We start from the raw sequence: 20,191 nt of genomic DNA, 5'->3' as shown, positions 1-20,191 counted from the left end.
GAATGCATCCCACTTATATTCACATCAAATTCACTAGCATGGTTTTGTTTTCCGTACAGAGTCTTTGTGAAATAGTCTTCAGGCCATAGTGACGCTGAAGAGGATTAAGGGGTTTAGTAAATTGTTGTATAACATATCTATTCTAGATTTCATTCAGGTACTTGTTACAAATAAATCCAAGGTACATTGCTCAATTTGCAACCACAGAATGACAACAAATTAATAAAAAGGTTGGTTCTCATTGCCTTCCTAAACAACTGTTTCATGGTCTTTTAAAAAACTATGAATTGAAGTGTTTTCTGATACAGTTATGGTCTGGTTAAGCAAAGAGACAAAAACACTCATTGGTAAGGTTAGGAAACAATTGTGGTCCTCCTGGTTAAAAATATGTCATGATTCTGTGTTGGCTTTTACTTGCACGACCACAAGAGGTAGCACATGTCAGAAAAAGATTGATATACTCTCAATGTAAGTGTTCAAACCAATAAATCAATATTCAAGTCTCTTAAGAACATAGCTGATCCGGTAAAGTGGGACCAAAATAACTGACGTTTGTTTTTTGCTTTGTTCTTTGCAAAAAACATAGATATGGACTTTTTGTTCCTTACCACAAAAATATCCTCAGATGACTTCACATGTATCTACTTTAATTATATTTAGATTTTTCTAATATTGCGTTATATGTGTTTCTCAGCAGTTTTCGTATGCTGTTGTTTTGCACTTTATGGTAATTTGATCATTATTTTGTTTTCCACCAGGACAGGGAAACATAATGTAAGTCCTCTATGTACTGCCCTGTGTACTGTATAGCTAGATGAAAATAAAGTCTCTTTTATCTTTGTCCTTGTCACAATCCAGTAACTTTTTTCTTTTTTTTCGAGCACTGCCTTACATTGTTTTGGAGTTTTTTGTTTCTTATAAGTTCTCTGTTCCAACAAAGCTTGTTAGAGTATACAGTAAATGGGAGTTTTTGTATTAGCTACATATCCTACTCTGATTAAATAAAAATAGACAAAGGGTGCTTACACTTTTTTCTCTCCTTGGCGCTGCTTTATGCACACAGGAAGAGGAGATGGCAGACGATCAGGACTTTCACCGTGGTCCTCTCCAGGTGCCAGATTTCTACACAGAACACAAAAACAAAAAGAGAGTTCGGGTAAAACTAAGAGTTAAATAAAAGGTATTTCATTGCCCGTTTATAATTAGCATTTGTACCAAACTATATGGATTCAACTACTGTGGTTTCGATTGGAGGTGCATATCCATCACACAGGACGGAGAAAATGAATAATATGCTTAGCTGCTCATTTATCTAGCACACTGCTGGCCCTCAAACTATAATAAGTGACTCAGTGTCCCTGCTTACGCACTGCTTTGCTTTACTGACGCACTGTAGACCCAGTAGACATGTGAAAAAACACATTTCTTCAGTATTATAGGGCAGTAATAAGTATTTTTCATATTCAAAAACTCCCAAGCCACAGAAGTGTATATGTTCTTCCCACCAGTAAATACATTTTACATCACAGGATGCCAAAGTAGCTGCAAAACAGCAGTATTTATTAGGGCTGCACGATATTGGAAAAAACTGACATTGCGATATTTTCTTCCCCTGCGATATATATTGCGATATGAAAAAATACAGGAATTGACCATCCATCCTTTCTTGAACTTTCATGCTATACAATTGGTATTTTTTTAACAATATTTAACCGGATGAAGGATTTTAGTCACGGACTTCTGGATCTTAAGATATCTTAATTTTTTTTAAATCGCACGTCCCGCGATGTGAATATCGCGCATGCGCATAACGCAATTATCGTCACGACATGATATATCCTGCAGCCCTAGTATGTATGTTATGTAGCTGATGTTAATTCTCTCATATTGTGCTTTATATGTTTCTTCTATCAAAACAATGTAAACGCACTTAAACATTTACATATTTTGATATCAATTCTGTAAATCAACATCATAAGTCATTTCTGTTTATTTGTATTGAGTTGTACAGATGTAGTCTTTTAAACTGTAAATTAAATGTTTTGTTTGACTACAATTATTTTGTGGTTATTTCTACTATATTGTAATGTCCTGTCCAGCATTTGTTAAAAAGAATTACAACATTAGCTTTACTGTAGGTTCACTTTTTTACAACCCAATTAAACCAATTTGAGAATCATGTTTAATAGAATAAGGAAACTGGTGATTAACTGTGGCACATGTAAGATTCACTTTCAAAAAGGGATGAATATATGAAATAGTTCCACCAAAAAAAAAGCAGTTTGAAAAATTAATAACTTGAGTTTATTAATGTTAGCTTTAAGCTAGTTTTGTTTTAGCTAGTTTAGTTTAAGCTAACATTATTTGACTTTTTTAATTGTTTTCATTAAGGTCAAATATAAACTTTTATGCGCCAAGAAAACAGCATTTCTCTTAAGGAATCACAATAAAACGTAATATTAAAAAACGTACCTTGTATATATATATAAAACATATATGCTCTGGACTTCAGTCGAGGCATGTTTTGCTCTCTTCCAGCCGTTGTGACAGAATAATTACTACATTTCCCAGAAGCCTCTGCAGCCGGTTTTAATCACGTGACTTTGTATAAAAAGCGAACACGTGAGTCTCCTACCATCGTGTTACTTTCTTTTTGAAGGTGAAATCATCTGATAACTTGAGCCTTCGGCCTTTACACAAGTAAGTAACATAACGAAGATCTCTCAGCTGCTGTTTTAACTTATACACTACGCTTTCTGTTACCTTAAATGCATTATTTATCCGCCATGACACCGCATTACATAAACGTGTGTGTTCGCAGCCGTTAGCAACTGAACGTTATGCAATGTCTCTTAAAGCCATTTTATGCTGTCTGTGGCTAAAGCTAGCAACATTAATGTACAGCAAATCACATGATGTTTTTGTCCAGGTGTTTCCTCTACTTGAACGCATCATAGAGGTTTTTTATCATTTCAAAATGCTCGTTTTGTGTGCTGCATTTGTGCCGATGCTGTCATCTAAGCTAACGTTACATCAGGCCAACCCTTCAGTGTCACTAGGCTTTCAAACATTATTATCATTGCCTACATTTTGTTTTAAATCCCTTTTTGTTGTTCTTCCAAATACTAGTTAAGCAGAGTGCATAGTCTTGCTCTGTACTTTTCTTGGTGGATGGGTTTATAATTTGAATTGTTGGTTGCTTCAGTTTAAATGCTAAATATTTCCTAGTTCCTGGTTCTCACTATGCTTTACATAAATTGCAAAACTTAAGTAATATGCAGCCCTGCAATGGTTTAAACGGAGATAGGAGCAACTTTATTATGTGTTCAACACTTTTGATAAAATAGTTTATGTCCAACCTTCTGTCTTAACTGATTCAGCAATACAATTCACTCACTGAATTTAAATGTGTAAATAAATTCCCCACTTTTGTACAGGAAGACCTTGCATACTTTATTTGGTTTGTATGTAACATTACACTTGTCCAAGACCATTTTATTGTGGCTAAACATTTATTTACAGCTGTTTTTCTATCAAATGTCAAACTTTAGATTTGGATCAAAGGCCTTTAGCTCCTTCTCCCTATCCTGAAGGTCAGCCTCTGTGAGTTGATCAGGGCTTGTCTGTTTTCTTTAGAAACTAGTTGTAGCCCCAGGAACAACATCAAAGTGAAAACACTGTTCTCTAATGTCAGTGCCTTCGTTTCAAGTCTGCTGCCCGAGGTATTAAAAGCATCTGATAACTATACATTTATAGTTTCAGCCTGAAGATGTCGACCGTGTCTGCTGCCAGCCTGGAGGCTCCTGCTGTGATCGAGGCCCCTGAGCAGAAGAAGCCTCTGAAGGCATGCTGTGCTTGTCCAGAGACTAAGCAAGTCAGAGATGCTTGGTAAGTAACTGTCCAAAGAATGAAACTGCTTCTCTCTCTCTGTAACAAAACATTTCTTAATTTCAGTTTTTTTTTTTAATTTCCAGCATCATTGAGAAGGGAGCGGAAAGCTGCACAGAGCTGATCGATGCACACAAGGACTGCATGAGGGCTCTTGGATTCAAGATATAACTACTCTATTTTGTGTGTGTGTGTGTGGTAAGCATCAAACTGCATGTTGTTCTATCAACTTATTTGCAAGTATAATTTCTTCCTGCTGGGCCATTTGTAACCCTGAGCTGTCACGATTCATCTTTTGTGTTCAAGACAGACTAGAACACCAGTGCAGTCATTATAATCGAGTACAATTTGAGAAATGATTAGTGTTGTCAGGTGGAATACATGTCCTTTTATGTGGGAACATTCACCACAAATGTCCAGAGTCAATTGTGTTTTCTGTTCTCTTTTTTTTAACATTTATATTTTATTAAACATTTTCAAAAGACAAAAGGACAAGGACATGGCTCACATACATTACAAGTAGGACATAACATGGAGGGTGTTTTCTGTTCTTAAGACACAGCAGTATGGCTAAAAGTAGCATGGAAATATTTGCAGTAGTGCGAAATGCTGCATGTAATGAACGGTTCACCCTCAATTACCTTTTTGTTATGATACTAATGAGACTTCCTGCAGGCCATATTAGGCCTTCAAAACAACCTGACCTCATTTGTGTAAAACTGGCTGCTCAAAGTCTGAAAAATAAATGCAAACTTAAAAGTGAATCATGGCTTTGATGCACACCGTGAACGCAAGGTTTGGTAAATCTAAAAGATACAATTATAAATAATTCAGCGTTTTGCTCTGTGTGACCTCTACACTTTATATATTGTCTCCATTTCATTAGATGCCTCAAAAATATACCCAATTGAACTTGTACAGTCTGTTTTTTGTTGTATTAGACTGTACTGATGGCACACTGCTGCCAAATGTAGCTTGATAACCTTAGGTCAACTTGAATCAAATCAGTCTGGTGTAAGTGAGCATCTGCCATTTTGTGAACCATGTAAATGCCCAACTTAATTTAATTAACTCCAAATATTGGCAGTAATGAAGCCATTTGTATTCACTAGGCTTTACAGTGTCAAGTTTCCTCTTTCTGTGTCTCCTGGCTAATGCTGATTTCTTCCATTGTTTTGCACGTACTGCAGTGTCAAACTAGAGAATCATGTAATGAGTGTGCTGCGAAGTGTGTGAGGATGAAAGGGGGGAGGAGGGGTGGAGCAACTGTCTTGTGTGCTTGCGTGACCACACATGAAACATGCCTGCAGCCGTGCGGCTCGGGTCACGTTTCAGCAGCTCAATTGGCAGTCTGGCATCGCGTTTATGTTCACTCGCTCTTGTGAAATGGAGAACGTTGAAGCACTAGGCTGGAAGACATATGAAATACTACTTAGAAATTATGCTACACGGCTAAATCATTAAACATGTTTTTCACTGAATGTACAACCAGGCCTGTGTTTGCTCTGATCTCAGGGTTTATTATAAGTCTTTTATACATTTGCAAACAATTTATTTATGCTTTTAATCATAGCTCTTCTGTTTTTTCTCCTGCAGTGTGTTGCTGTGCAAGACGACCCTGGGTGTTCCCCTCTTCTTTCCCACCCCCTCCTTATTTATACCTCGACTGGAAGGGAAATGTGACGCTGCACTTCAGCTCTGCTGGCTCGATTGTCTTTCTCTGATAGTTTTTTAAACAGTTTTCTGAATTTGAAAAATGTCTGATTGTCTACATTTCTATATGTTGAATAAAAGTCCTATGCAACAAGACGGGTTGTCATGTTTTAATGTAGATTTAATGCACTTACAAATGTATTCTTGGTTTCTGTATTGGCATTCCTTTCTCTCAGTGAAAGCTTCCCCCCCCCCACAGTTGCTGTCCCCGGTATGCATTTAGGCCTAAAATAACTTCTGCCCCTGTAAAGTCAATACTTGGCATATCTGCATTCTTCCCCTGTAGTGGGTCAGTGTTGCTGAAGTGTGCCTGATAGTGGACATCTAGTTGGACACTTCCAAAAATCCAGCTGGAAATGCTAAGCTACAGCAACTCTGCAGTCGTGTTTACAGTAACTGTTTATCCTCTTAATGCCAGTCAATGTATTGCAACGGTAATTTTATTTACCTTGAATTGTTAAGCTTTCTAGTAGGGTTAGGGTATTAAGTATTCTAGATCATTTTGTCTACTTGTCAAACTGTTTTGACACTGACACTTGACACCTTTTCACCCTCTGTTTGAAACCAGAGCCCAGTCTGCTTTGGTTAGCTGGCCAGCTCTGTGATTGGTCAAGAGATGTCCCGTCCCTAAGCCTATCAAGTACGATGTGTTGGAGCGCTAGACAATAGAAGCACAAGTGTTACATGTTATGGAAGTAAACAAACATAGTTTCAGGCAGGGGGTAGTGAGTGGGAATTGGGGATTTTAGCCTTTGCAGACCATTTACATGCACACAAACCTATACAACACACTACAGGAAAGGGAATAACCCAAAAAGAATAATGGGGCCTCTTTAAAAAGTTGTTTGCTGAATTTCAAATGTATGTATTTAAAAGAGGGGAGTGGTCCTGGCTGAGAGCAGAGCCTGATATGTGAGGGTGTTTATAGGCCCACCTGATATCTGACCTGTGCAGTCATCCTACTTTTTTCCGTGTCTCGAAATATGCTCCGAGCTGCACTCCTCACAGAACACTGGGCTCACAAAGTTTAGGCAAAGTAAGAACTGTTTTTTTTTTTATGTACCACTGAATCCCTGTCACAGATATTTGTTATATTCCCTGTCCTCTCTCCCGCTTCCTGCCTCTCTCTCCCTCTCGTTCTGTTATGTTAAGTAGCAGGCCTGCTTTCTGTCCACCACTCTCCTCCTTGGGTTTCAATTCCAAACATGGTTATCCTTCTAGGGCCCATATCAACGCCCACCCTCCCTTATCCCTTCTCTTCCAGCTGTTGGCTCGACATTGCAGGCCGGTGGCTGAAAGAAATAGCCAGAGCGAGGGAGACGACAGGAAGACTCGGGAGGGAAAGACTGAGGAGAGGAAGGGATAATGAGAGAAGAAGAAGAAACCCATTCCAGCTGTGTTTCGATAACAGAGCCGTGAGAACTTCTTCACATTGAGGAATTTTCCACGGCACGCCAAGGGAACAAACTTCTGACATTCTCCTGTCGGCATTTTTTTTTTTTCCACAAACAAAACATCTACTTGTACATGTTGACGGGACATAAATAGCACCACAGTTCATTGAACGAGAAGTTGAATTTACTGTTTTAGTTTGGTGCATCAGAAGCCTCTCCTCAGCTTGTCATTTTGAAGACAAACATGAGCAACTTGACTCTGCTGGAGAGCTTGTTCTTCCCTCCTCTCTGCGATGGCTGGACCAACAACACAGAGGGAGCCATCTACCATTTGGGCAACACCATGCTGGTCCTGGGCTACATGGGGGGCAGCGGGGCCTACGGGTGCCTCTTCATCTTCGGCTTCCTGACTCCAGCCTTCGGGTGCCTGACCCTGTGGGGCTGGATGACGATGTGCGGCCTGGATGTTTTCACCTGGAACCTCCTCCTGCTGCTGGCTTGCCTGGGTCAGATCTGCCACCTGCTGTACCGGCTGCACCAGGAGGGGATACGCAGCGAGGAGATGACCTCCCTCTACCAGGCGGTGTACCTGCCGCTGGGCGTGCCCGTCCAGGTGTTCCAGGAGATCGCAGGCGTCTTTGAGAGCAAGGTGGTGGATCTGAAAGCAGGAGAGACGTACGCTGTGGAGGGAAAGACGCCCATCGACCAGCTCTCTTTTCTGCTGTCTGGGAGGTGTGTGTGCATATGGGAATTACGTGTTACACACCTGTACTACATAATGCAAACCACCAGACATGTCCCTACCATAATACAACACTTGATTAAAAGTAGCAACACCACACATGTAAAAAACACTACTTCTTAAACCTACAATAACGTTTTTTTGCTAGATACAGGCAGTGGAAACAAGCTTTTACCACAAAATCAGTTCTATCAACTTTGACACAGTGAACGTGTTGGCAAACAGTTGCTTACTTACATCTGGCAGACATTAGCATTCATTTGGAGGTGTTGTTAAGCACCTACTTCGAATGATGCAGTCCTTTAAATGGCTGTTATCAGTTATCTGGTTAGCAGAGGCCTACACGTACAAGTAGGTTCAGGCTGTTATAATACATTCAGTTGGTTGCTTACTGATATAATCACAGGACGGTGTAATCAAAGGACGGCTGTAGTAAATGTAAATGGACCAAAGAAGGAATGTTGGTGATTGACATAGTATGAAGACTGATACAAATTCTTAACAATACATTACTTTTAACCCATGAGACCAGAGTTTGTGTGAAGAAGTCAACGTTGAGTTATTTTAACAGACCTCCCATACATAAGATAAGTTACATGACTAGTTTTGCACTTATTTGAACCTGAACCATGATCTTTTCCTAGGACCAACCACGTAGTTTTGGCGCCTTACCCTAGTGTAGTGTAACTAAAAGTGAAACCTGACAAAACTGCGACCCTTTCATAATGTTTCTCATGCACCTTCTGGCCTGCTGGTGGGTGCAGTTTGCCCCTTGATACATTACAATGGTAGTGAAACCAACTGATAATAGTAATTTAATGGCCTCATAACATTTTAAAAGGATGGTTTATGCTACTCTATGATTTTAAGCCAAATATTCAGTTTCTTTTAGCTCTGTTTTTGGTCTCCACCAACTCTCTTGAGATGTTATTTGCGTCACTTTGTTCACCAGCTAATCTTAAACTGTGTCTGTCTGCTGTTTGCTGCTGAGCTGATAGTGTACAGGTTTCTTTAAATAACATTTTAGAGTGAGAGTAAAACTAATCAGTAAAGTTGTGCTTGTCATAACAAAACAATAAGTTGCAAGATGCTAAAACGCTCCGATAAGCTAAAGTGGAGAACTGCTGATAACAATAAATAATTTGCATTGGTAATTTAAAGTGTTTTAAATCAAAGTACCACACCTATCAGAGATGTCACAGTGCACCAAGGTGACAAGTTAAACCGTGCAAAAAACATTTTCTTTGCTACGTTGCTTCTAATTGTCAAAATAGAACGCATATTTATATTAAATTATAATGAATGTACCTATGAACAATTTCTTCTTCATGCATTAACAAGATGACTATATTTTGTAAGTAAAGTACAGGTCCAACCCTCGTTGTCAGATAAATGCAGTGTAGCAAAAAGTAAATGATTCCCCTCTTAGATATAATGGAGTTGAAGCAGCGGTAAATGGAAATACTCAAGTATCCCAAAATTGCACTTTTAAACCTCTTAGCATCTCCTTTTCCAAACACTCAAAGAAACGTACAAACTAAAAGCTTCCCAAAGTAGTTATTGGGTATTTTATTTAACCTTTTTAATAAGGAAGACTTGTATTACTTTGCCATTTTTTAGACACAGCTATTAGTTGTTGTTGCAGGTTTTAGTGTCACTCCAATTAACAGACAAAAGGGTGTATTTATAATAATTTTGCACAATATATATGTGTACACTGTAGTACTTCTTAGTCTTAATTTATCCTACTTCCTACTGTTTTTAGGAAATCTTCTATTTTACTGACTATTGCAGAACTAGCCTCTTTTTGGACTCTTTCATGCAGTTGGCAGAGTGTGACCGTCACAGGAAATGTATCCTCTTCATCCAAACATCCTCAAAGTAGAGCTGCATTAGATTTCACAGTCCTGGAGCCGGCACAAGAGAAATGTTGTAAACAGAGTATTTTTGGCAGTGACTCACCACTGTGTCGTCCCTCTGCTCTCTGCCGGCTGGTTAAATGATATCTTTGTACTTTAGGAACGGAGTGGATGCAGAATGCTTCTCTTTAAAAAACATAGAACAATTGGCCATGCTGCTCACAGTTTAGTGTACAAAAAACAACACAAACATAAACGCATATCATAATTTGTGTTACTTTGTTCATGTTCAAACTCATTTATTTTGTAAATAGATTTAAAGTCATTACTGATATGTAGTCAACATTTGTTCTTAGTTTCACTGTCCAGTCTCCTGTTTGGTATACTGTACATGGCCACACAAAGTGACATCACTATGTAACAATCAAGCTATTAGCTAGCGCTCCTACACATTGTACATGATAGGCTAAGGGGGTGGGACATCTCTAAGCGGTTGACCAATCACAACAGAGCCGGGCCAGCCAACCAATCAGAGCAGACTGGGCTCTGGTTTCAGACAGAGGGTGAAAAGAGGTGGTGCAGCACAGGCAGTATGAGAAAAATAAAGAGCTTTTTGAACATTAAAGCCTGGAGACATGTCACAGTAGAGACACTACATACAAATATAAACCTGAACATCAGCATAAAAAGGCCTCTTTAATATAATTTAACATATGCACACAGCGCAAAACAGTTTCAAAAACTCAACAGCAATTTCTTCCTGGAAATCTGGGTTACTCAAGATAATTCAAGTACTTACATTCAATAGCGCCATTATTGCTTACATCCCTTCAACTCAGCCTTCCTTTTGTGTGGTAAAAAAGTTGTTGGGAGTAAATGAGTAGAAAGAAAATAGGTCATATACTGTATGAAACTGCAGAAATAACATGCTTTAGGATACATACAACAAAGTAGCCTACAGTCTCTGCAGCACATTTATAGCACCAGAGTCTACAAATCCTTGTAGAGAGAAGTGCTATTTGGGGTGATAGCTGTTAATTAACACCCGTTGTTGTGAAGAGTCTAAATAAAGATTTTTCCACAAAGAAAGACTATAAATAGTGAAGAAACACTTGAGCATTCCTCTTATTACAGAATACCCTATTTATGATCTTTTGCATTTTAGATTTCCTTTATTAGTTTGTAGCAGTGGTGGAAAATAAGTCAATTTACCAAAGACTTTAAAGGTGGGGTATGTAATTTATTTCAGAAACACTTTTTGTTATATTCCATGGAATGCTCTTAACATCCCGATAGCAATGAATACATTAAATGCTTTGACAATAAATCCATAAAAAACCTTCATCTGTGGAAGCCGTGGCGCTGTAAAAAGCACGACCAATCATCTGAGCCGGCCCGGCTAAAATAACTGGATGGCCTACCTGCCTGTCAGCCTTCCATCTGTGCACAAACTTATCTCGTGCCCTCATTGGTCATGTGCACGTTCGTGTGCGTTGGAGGAGGGGCTCTGTAAGGAAGTCTGAAGGAAGGGGCAGATTTTTTCCGGTTGTGTACTTTCAAATTCTAGCACACTCGAGCTGGTTTCTCCAAAATGACATACCCCACCTTTAAGTGTTGACAGAGTATTTCTACACTGTGGTTTTGTATTGCATAGTTTACAGTGACTTGCAGTTAGACTTGTCATTGACTTATCCATTGTAGCTGTCAGTCACACATTAAATCTAGCTATCATCTCTTTAATAAAAAAAGAATGCTTTATTTTTAAGAATAATTGACTTTTTTCCTGTAGATGTCAGGTGATTGACATGAAGCAGATCGTTTTCTCACTGATGTTCGCCTCACATTAATGACGTAATGCATGAAGGCTGATGTTCAGTGTGCTGGATTATCTCACTCTGCGGAAGTTATTCTTTTATTAAATAAAACTTCCTTCAGCGGTAGGAATGTCCCAATGTCCTTATCTTGGCAGAATCATATGTTAGTTGTAATGTTTAAGTGTCAAATACATGTAGTGAAGTTAAAAGAAAACAATGTCTGCCTCCACAAAAGTTGGAATAAAAGTATAAAATTGTATTTCATGGAAATAGTAAAGTACAAGAATGTCAATATAGCACTTTACTAAATGAACTTAGTTACTTTCAGCCACTGTAAGCTTAAATAACTCTGCAGTCTTCAGTGAAGTGGCCTTGGCAGATATATTTATTCCAAGATTTACTTGCAAAGTGACCTCAACTTTCATTATTACTTCCTAATCCCTTCTGTCTTTTAAACCTTCTTTCTGTCTCTGTCTCTCTCCCTCAGGATCAATGTATCTTTGGAGGGTCAGTTCCTGCACTACATCCACCGCCACCAGTTCCTCGACTCTCCAGAGTGGGAGTCTCTCAGACCAAACGAGGAGGGAAAGTTTCAGGTACAGGAAGTTTACTTTACTTGAGGGTTTGTAAATCTAGAATGTGGCAGTAATTGAAGGATTTGGAACAAGAAACAAAGACGTGGATATCAAGTTGTCTTTTGTTATATCGGACTCAGTGTATGACTGATAAGATGAACAAAGCAATTGTCTTCTACCATTCACATATCCTGTTGCTTGAGGTTCTTCGAGGGTTAGTTGTCAGGGTTTTCAAACAGAAAGGCTATGCTTATTTTTAATTAATGAGGTGTAGGCTACAACTGGAAACATGGCTGCATTTAACTGTTATCGGCCTTATCAATAAATCAGCTGTTTACTCTCTAGTCTTTAATCAGATAAACAGTCTAAAAAACCCAAACATACTTATATTACCACTAAATTACAAAGAAAAGCTTAAAAAACACACATTTGAGATTCTGAAAATAGTTAATTGCTTGGCTTTTTTATTTTTTGGCTGGGAATATTCTGTGTTGTTGGTACAGCATGAATGAACCCTAACAATTAATTGAGTGTGGCCTTAAGGTCTTTTTCGTGTTAACATTTTTTGTTAATAAGGGCTGTTAGCTAGTTTACTATTTAAATTCTAGTACACTTAAACAGGTCTAAAGTTTGGACTAAACCTAGCAGCTTTCAGTCTTCATGCTAAGCTAAGCTAACCAACTGTTGGCTCTAGTTTTATCTAGTAAATGACAGTTAAGTAGTATCAACCTTTGGAGCTAACTCTCCACAAGGGTGCAAATTTGTGTTAAATTCGCTTTTTAAAACATAGGTTAATCAAAATTTGACAATGTTAACGTCCATGTTTGCTAGCTTAACATGCTGCTCAATCCAGCTGCTAGTAGTCAAAAACCCCACTAGGTGCCTTTAACTCTTTGATATTAATGTCTTTCATTAATGCTCCCCAGGTGACGATGACAGCAGAAGAAGACTCTCGCTACATATCGTGGCGTCGCCGTCGCCTCTACCTCTTGATGTCGAAGCATCGCTATATCTCCCGCGTGTTCTCCGTCATGCTGGGCCACGACATCGCCGAGAAGCTCTACAACCTCAACGACAAGCTATACATCAAGTGCGGCGTGCTGCTGGACATCCGCCTGCCCAGCCTCTACCACGTGTTGGCCCCTTCCTCTCAGAGCAGCGAGGGCAGCGAGGTCAAAGAGCATCTTCATCATCAGGGAGAAGACCCAGCACCGACCTATCAGACCTCAGAGACCTCAGATCCAGACGAGTTTCAGCCCAGCCTGCAGGGACCAAGAACCCCCCACCTGGAAGACCCCCAGAACCCCCTGAACGACCGCCATCACATCCCCTGGGCGTCAGACCCCGAGCTGCCCACCGGTGAGGACTCCACCAGCCTGGTCCTGGAGGATTTTGCCGATGTGGCAGGCTCCTTAACGGATTATGGCAGTGAGAGGGATTATTTGAGGTAGAGGGGCATGGAGGGGGCTGCGGCTAACACACTGGGTCACCACTTAAGCTACATGTAAGTACCTCACCTGCACGGAGACATGGGGTGCATGCTTAGTGTGTGCGTGGGGGGTTTGCAGTGCACATTTCTTACTAACCCGGCTTCAAAGTGAAACGAACACTAGTAAAAAAGAACAGTAGTAATATGGGTACTTTACAGAAATAACCCTAAATGCAATAGCGGAGAATGGCTAAATTCATTCAAGTATTAAACTGCTGGAATTTTTTTTCCTAAAACAGGGCCGTATGTTTATTAGAAACCATTTGTAAAATTGGGAATGCACATCCAGAAGAGTAGAAAAGAGCTACGTTTAAAGTTTAGTTAAAAAACTACAACAACCACAATGCACTGGGCTTGTTGCACTGATATCGGCCCAATTCCAAATCACACCCTACCCACTCCCACTCCGTGACGGAGTGACAGTCGCAGCTCAATGAGGCTCCCTCCTGTCAGATGGAGGGAGTAAATACAGCGGCAAGCTTTGGGACAAACTCCCCTCTCTCTGGCAGAAACAGGAAATGCCGTAACTGTATGTAACAACGGTTTCAAATCAGCATCTCTTTGACAAAAAAATGTAAATTAATAACTCAAATAAAACTCCAAACATCTTTAATTGTGTTACTTTTTTGTAAAGCTCTTTTAGTTTTAAACCTGATGTTTCTAAGCTTCTTAGTTTTTGCAACAATCTGTAAATATACACAACTTTATAATAAAATGCATAGGTATGACTAAACACAGGTATGATCCTAAGTTTAAAAAATATGAGGTTATCATGAGGTTGTTAACATCGCAATTTATCAGTGAATGTTTGCAGGAACTGTTAGTAAACAGCTTGTTTCCTGACGGGCACGCACAGCATTGAGTCCGGTCAGGTAGGGCAGCACGTGAAGTCAGCACCGATGCAGACCATGGGTGTTTCTCAATGTCGAGTACGCTTGCTTGGTAGCACATGTCTTCCGAGTCACTTGCTTCAGAAGTGAGGCAAGAATACTTCCTGGCATTCGGAAAACAAAGAGTGGAACAGGCTAGCAAGTGTGCAGGTGTGCGTCATATGAGAGGCCCCGTCTTACATTTTCCGCCACAGATTTGGGGAAATTGGTCCGTGCGCAAAGCATTGTGGGGATTTTAAGACCGCGGAGTCTACACATGTGCAGCCTCGAAATTTCTCGCTACGAAGTACGCCGGGCTCGGTAGAATTCCAAGTATGCTGGACATTGGAACAGTCCTTCGGCGGCACTCGATGACGTAGTATGCTTGAAATAGTGGCTCTGGAGCAGCTTTACTCGAGATTGAGAAACACCCCATGGATGTATAATAAGAACTGGATAGAGAGGCGAAGTCCCTCCCTTCTACTTTCGACCCATGGGACCTTATTTCGGAAAAATTATGTATTGAAGTCAACGGGGAGAGAAAGATTATCTTTCGATCCCGTTTGAATTGTGCCACGAATTACACATATGATGTTTGTCAATCTTAAAAAATAATTTCCATGTAAAAAAAAGTCACAGTTTGTCGTAAAACTGTTGAAATATAAGACTATGAAAAATACGCAACTAGAAAGACTACAAATCCCAGAGTCGCGTAAGTGATGTCATTAACGTTACACATTACACTCGTGTTACTCACCGAAACCTTGTAAAGCCGGTCTTTTGCTGGCTCTTACGGAACCGACTAACTCCCCTTGTGTGTATGTACAGCTCTCAACAGGCCCAGACTTGAAGTGATTTTCACCTCTTTTAATACTTTTCGCCTTATTCTGAAAGAAAGAGGTGAAATATGCCAACGTGACGGCCGTCTTGGTGTTGGTGACGTGTGCGAGACCAGAGATGTAGTTCATTGAGCGTTTCACACAAAAAAATGTGTTACTTCACAGTTTTACGACACATTTTATTTTTTTTGACTTTCAAAATTATCTTTTAAATTCACTCTGATGAAAATATCTGTTGTGTCCAAACGGCGGTACTACTACGTCCGTGACGTCACTGGGCCCAGAAAGACTTTTCCCCATTGACTAACATTGGGAAAGAGACGTCTGTAAATCAGCGGATACTTTTTTAAAAACTAAATAAACTACCCAGTATGAACTATTTTATAGCACTTATTATAATCATTAGGTCCTTAAAGTTGTAAAATGCACTAAAAGCCGAATCTAGTTTTCTGTCTCCATTCATTCTACTGAGCCGAGAGTGGGAGCTCGGGGGGCGGGGCTCAAGGGGTGTATGCTCTGTGAGCGCACATACCATGGATGTATAATAAGAACTGGATACAGCGTGGGAGGCGGGGCCTCATTCATTCCTATGAGAGTTGCTCATTCGCGCATGATGATAAAATGGCCCAACTTTTGAGAGAGCGAAACGTCACAGATTACCCAGCATGCCTGAGAAGTACCCGTATGTGCGCTCATAGCGCATGCGCAACTTTAACCATGCCCCCCAAAATGCTCGTTCACATCAAGCACGTCAATTTGCGTACACGTAACAGCACCGCACGTTCATGACAGCATGGTAATGGTTTGTTATTATGATAGATTTGATATTAACGAGGCGGCAGTTAGCAGCTAGCGGTTAGCTAGTAATTATGCTAATTTACACATCAATCGTTATGTACTTTTATATTACGCTGTAACAGGATCTAGTGATATCCAAGCAACAGAGCTTCATTTAGCATGAAAGAATTATTGCACTGTATATATATATATATATATATGTATATATATATACAGTGCAATAAGCTTCTTAGTGCAATAAGAAGCTACAGGGACGTTAATCTACGTCGGTAATATTAACTTTATTTAATACAATATTTACGGTACAAGATTTAATCATACAGCCCATGTAGTATAATATTTTACAAATGATGAATTACAGCAAACATGTGCAATATATCCATTATTACAGCTCCGTGGGCTGGCAGTAAGGCGATATGGGTCCGTTCTTATTGTGCATCCATGGGTAAAGATAAACGCATGTAGTGCTGAACACGTAACATGAACGTGCCGGGCGGCGCGGTCCCGTGGGTTAGATGCGCGTTCATAATGCAGAGGGAAATAACTCACAGAATAACGTTATTAGCACATTTTTACAACTTGAGGAACGAATGTTTTTAATAAGGGCTATACAAGTGTTCATACTGGGTAGTTTATTTAGTTTAAAAAAAATTATCCAACGATTTACAGACCACTCTTTCCCCATGTAAGTCAATGGGAAAAAGTGTTTCCGGGCCTGGCAACCAAAAGGAAGTGTAGTACCGCCGTTTGGCCAGCACGAATATTTTCATCTGAGTCCGGCGCACTTCCTGGGGGCTTGGCACATACGGGTTCTTCTGCTCTGACAGCTAGGCATGATGGGTAATCTGTGACGTTTCGCTCTCTCAAAAGTTGGGCCATTTTGTCCTCATGCGCCAATGAGCAGCTCTCATAGGAAAGAACGAGACCCCGCCTCCGACGCTGTATCCAGTTCTTATTATACATCCATGCTCCACACTCGTTGGTTTGGAACAGCACTTAATGTGGCGGACCCTCCACGCGAACGGAGGGGTAGTGTGTAGGGGGTGGATTGGAATTGGGCCATCCTCACCAGCTAGCGGTGCTTCACTCTTGGCTTTGGCAACCTCTTCGCCCAATCAACTCATTTGGGGATACTTGATTTGTACTGGAAATCAAGGGCATGAAAATGTATTATCTGAAGTAACAAAATGTGTGTGTGTGTGTGTGTGTGTGTGTGTGTGTGTGTGTGTGTGTGTGTGTGTCTGTGTGTGTGTGTGTGTGTGCGTTAAAAGGTACAATTTATTAGGTTGTAAGAGCAGAGAGGTCGACAGGTCAGCAGCTGTGTTCTTATCAGAAGGATTACAGCTGGGAAATGTCCAAAAGAAAGCTATTAATCCAGTGTGCCCGGCCGCAATTTGGCTGTCTGTCTGCTCATCTGTTCACCCCGCTTCACCCCCCCCCCCCCCTGCCGGCCCACTATCCCAAAAACAGCCCTCGTCCAATCACAGGTGGAGAATCACATTTCAGAGCTGGGGGGTCAGAGAAGGGTTTGGTTTGTTGGGCGGCTTTAATGAAGGAGGGACAGCTTGAGATGTAGCGGGACAAGTAGTCATATGTTTAACTTTAGTGAAATCTCTTATTGAAAGTGTTTACAAATGTACAGTAGTAACAGCAACATGCACTCCAAGTAACATTAATTGGTAGGGTTTGATAAGTCTCTGAAAGTGACTATTCTGCCTATATATTGTAGCTAGAGGTCAAGCACAATAGTACTGTTGGATAGTTTAAATTGCAGTACAGTATCACGTTTTATAAATGTATACAATGCCTTGTTTTTTAACATTTGAAGCTGCAAATTAACTCCAGCTGTCAGATAAATGTAGTGGAGTAAAAAGTATATTTTTACCTCTGCAATAAAAATGAAGTGGAGTGGAAAGTGGAGTAATCAACAACAGTTAAAGTGGACCTATCATGCTATATTTGAATAATATAGTGTAGGACCATACCTATATAAGGCATATTTATATATATTTTTTTTCAAAATACCAAACAGATCATGCATTTTAGCCATGCCTCATTTCGCTCAATTTGCACTTTTTTAGCCCTGTTTCTGCAAGGGCTGATTCTGTGAGAACAGCACCACCTACAGGCCTGGCATATGTACTACAGCGTCTCCAGCGCTTTCGAACGGCAATGGCCGTGGCTGTCTCCTCCTGATTGGTGGAGTTGGCCCAATAGCCGTAGCGCCACCGTCCTGACGTCAGGACAGTGTTCAAATCTGGATCAGTTTTTATCAGATCCATTGCAGCCCCTTTTTTAGAGATTTGGGTATGGAGGAAAATAGAGAGGGTTGTGTTTTCTGACACTTGGTGAGTTCCCTGGAACACCGGGGACACATATTCATGTATAAAAGACGTACAAAAGTGCATTTTGCATGATAGGTCCCCTTTAAAGTACCTCAAAATGGTAATGAATGAATGGTATTAAATGTACATGTATTTAGTAGAAGATGAAGACACTGATTGCAATTTGCCATGTTTTGAAGTTTCTATCTAGTTTTGAAGTGACACCGCAGCACATCTTCATGGTTGATCCAACTTATTTGAAGTCGCTTTGGATAGAAGTGTCAGCTAAATGAAATGTAAAGTTTGTTTTGTGACCATGAGATCCTAACAGAAGCTTGGATGTTGTCTCTGCAGGCGGGGATGGTAACGGGAAACTTCCACCTCGATTCCTGAGGGGCAGAGCGCCGCTGGCTCCCACCGAGACTCCCAAACTGTGAGAGCAGTTTCTCCTGGAAACACTTTATCATCATCAGCAGTGAGTCTCCTCCTCCCTCACCTCAGTTCACATCATCAGGCCTGAGCACAGAGAAGACCTTCCTTCTCTCTATTTCATTTACAGCCTGAGTGATAAGGATAATATTGATATCTTTTACCAATCAATACTTGTGGAAAGCTGATATTCATCACCATAATAACTTAAATGTATGTTATGTCCACAATTTGTAAGTTCTTTGTGTCATCTGGTCATGATTTAAAGCCTCTGAAGAAGCATTAATGCCACCAAATCTGCCTTAAAATCTTAGAAGCAGGGGGACCCACCACATGTATTCAATTAGAAAATATAGATATTTCAGCATTTCAATGAGCAAAGATGTTATTATAGATTTTTGTAAACACCAAGTGAACCAATACACTTGTCACAGTTCTCAACAAAAAAAAGAAGAGACATGCTGACATTTAATACATCTTAATGACACTTTCATATATGTACCTGAGGACAGAGGGATGGCTTTCACGTTACCAGCATATGAAATGTATTCTGTGATAATTCAACAGATGTATTAAGTGTTCATCTTACCAACAATAAAGGTAAGACATTGACTTCATGTGATTACATTTGACTGTTCATGTTTTTTTATTTCTTCCCACAACTTATATTCAGTGTTACAGAGAATACTATAACTTTGTTACGTCACATTTTCTGGATCTGACCCGTTACAACAGTTTAGAAATAGTCAGCATGCATTTCTCAACTCTTTGTCCTTTTAAATTGTCTGGAAAATGTTTTGCATACTTCACAGGAACTTTTCAGACACGAAACGTCTTCGCAGTTTAGATTTTTTTCCACTTTTAGTTTATTTATCTGATGCCAAATTCATCTAGAGGAAAACCCTCTTATATTACAATGCTTGTAGACCATGTTTTGTGTTTTCTGTAACTGAGTATTTAATACACACATGTAAACTGTGAATCATATAATTTGTCCTGTTATTGACTACAAAAAAACAAACAGATGGGACTAAAATGAAAACGTTTTTTAAAAGTATTTTCATGGGGCCACGATTTCTCCATAAAGCCCTGCGTGTGCAGTGAAAGTGTAGTTTGTTTTCTGTGACTGTCTGCTGTGAGTTATATCGGTTTTTGTGCATGTAAAGCAGGGGTGTCAAACTCAATTTCATCTCGGGCCACATCAGCATTATGGTTGCACTCAAAGGGCCAGTTTTATATATAAGATTATATAAATATATATAAAATAATGTATTATATAACATTATTGCCTCTGCATTGGATTATTATCGGATAGGGTAATAACTTCATAATTATCTTTGTCTGAAAGCAGAAGTCTAGGGCAAATAATTGCAAGTCTCTTCAGTGTGCATGTCACAAAATGATTTAAAAAGAAAAGCCACATTCTGGAGAAAGTCAAAAAAAAGAAGTGACATTTTG

At 39.9% G+C, this 20,191-nt stretch overlaps 2 protein-coding genes across 9 annotated transcripts; both read left to right on the top strand.

Moving 5' to 3' along the window:
* Window positions 1–2,590: 2,590 nt before the first annotated feature.
* Window positions 2,591–5,697, top strand: LOC117496103 (cytochrome c oxidase copper chaperone). 6 transcript variants are annotated; one of them, XM_034147797.1, is made up of 4 exons: window positions 2,591–2,700; window positions 3,757–3,888; window positions 3,975–4,079; window positions 5,484–5,697. In XM_034147797.1, exons 2-3 carry the CDS (start codon window positions 3,770–3,772, stop codon window positions 4,057–4,059), a joined length of 204 nt encoding a protein of 67 aa, XP_034003688.1. In that variant the 5' UTR covers window positions 2,591–2,700; window positions 3,757–3,769; the 3' UTR covers window positions 4,060–4,079; window positions 5,484–5,697. The 6 variants fall into 6 exon arrangements, with proteins under 6 accessions (XP_034003688.1, XP_034003687.1, XP_034003686.1 ...); XM_034147796.1 differs by having other exon boundaries at window positions 3,975–4,086; window positions 5,489–5,697; XM_034147795.1 differs by having other exon boundaries at window positions 3,975–4,086; window positions 5,485–5,697.
* Window positions 5,698–6,873: 1,176 nt separating this feature from the next.
* On the top strand, window positions 6,874–19,720 carry popdc2 (popeye domain containing 2). 3 transcript variants are annotated; one of them, XR_004557222.1, is made up of 4 exons: window positions 6,874–7,727; window positions 11,898–12,006; window positions 12,912–13,489; window positions 18,659–19,720. XR_004557222.1 is itself a non-coding variant. In XM_034147463.1 (4 exons), exons 1-4 carry the CDS (start codon window positions 7,240–7,242, stop codon window positions 18,739–18,741), a joined length of 1,113 nt encoding a protein of 370 aa, XP_034003354.1. In that variant the 5' UTR covers window positions 6,874–7,239; the 3' UTR covers window positions 18,742–19,720. The 3 variants fall into 3 exon arrangements, 2 of the variants coding, with proteins under 2 accessions (XP_034003354.1, XP_034003352.1); XM_034147463.1 differs by having other exon boundaries at window positions 12,912–13,344; XM_034147461.1 differs by having other exon boundaries at window positions 12,912–13,432.
* Window positions 19,721–20,191: the final 471 nt, after the last annotated feature.

The sequence above is a fragment of the Trematomus bernacchii genome, unplaced genomic scaffold (assembly GCF_902827165.1).
Source record: "Trematomus bernacchii unplaced genomic scaffold, fTreBer1.1, whole genome shotgun sequence".
Lineage (NCBI taxonomy): Eukaryota > Metazoa > Chordata > Actinopteri > Perciformes > Nototheniidae > Trematomus > Trematomus bernacchii.
This window is presented reverse-complemented; position numbering and strand designations above follow the sequence as displayed.

Excerpts from the sequence above, each read along its gene's own strand:
- LOC117496103 (XM_034147797.1), top strand. The coding sequence starts at position 3,770 with ATGTCGACCGTGTCTGCTGCCAGCCTGGAGGCTCCTGCTGTGATCGAG. Across the intron at positions 3,889-3,974 it reads AAGCAAGTCAGAGATGCTTG|CATCATTGAGAAGGGAGCGG; the intron begins GTAAGTAACTGT and ends TTTAATTTCCAG.
- popdc2 (XM_034147461.1), top strand. The coding sequence starts at position 7,240 with ATGAGCAACTTGACTCTGCTGGAGAGCTTGTTCTTCCCTCCTCTCTGC. Across the intron at positions 7,728-11,897 it reads TCTTTTCTGCTGTCTGGGAG|GATCAATGTATCTTTGGAGG; the intron begins GTGTGTGTGCAT and ends TCTCTCCCTCAG. Across the intron at positions 12,007-12,911 it reads ACGAGGAGGGAAAGTTTCAG|GTGACGATGACAGCAGAAGA; the intron begins GTACAGGAAGTT and ends AATGCTCCCCAG.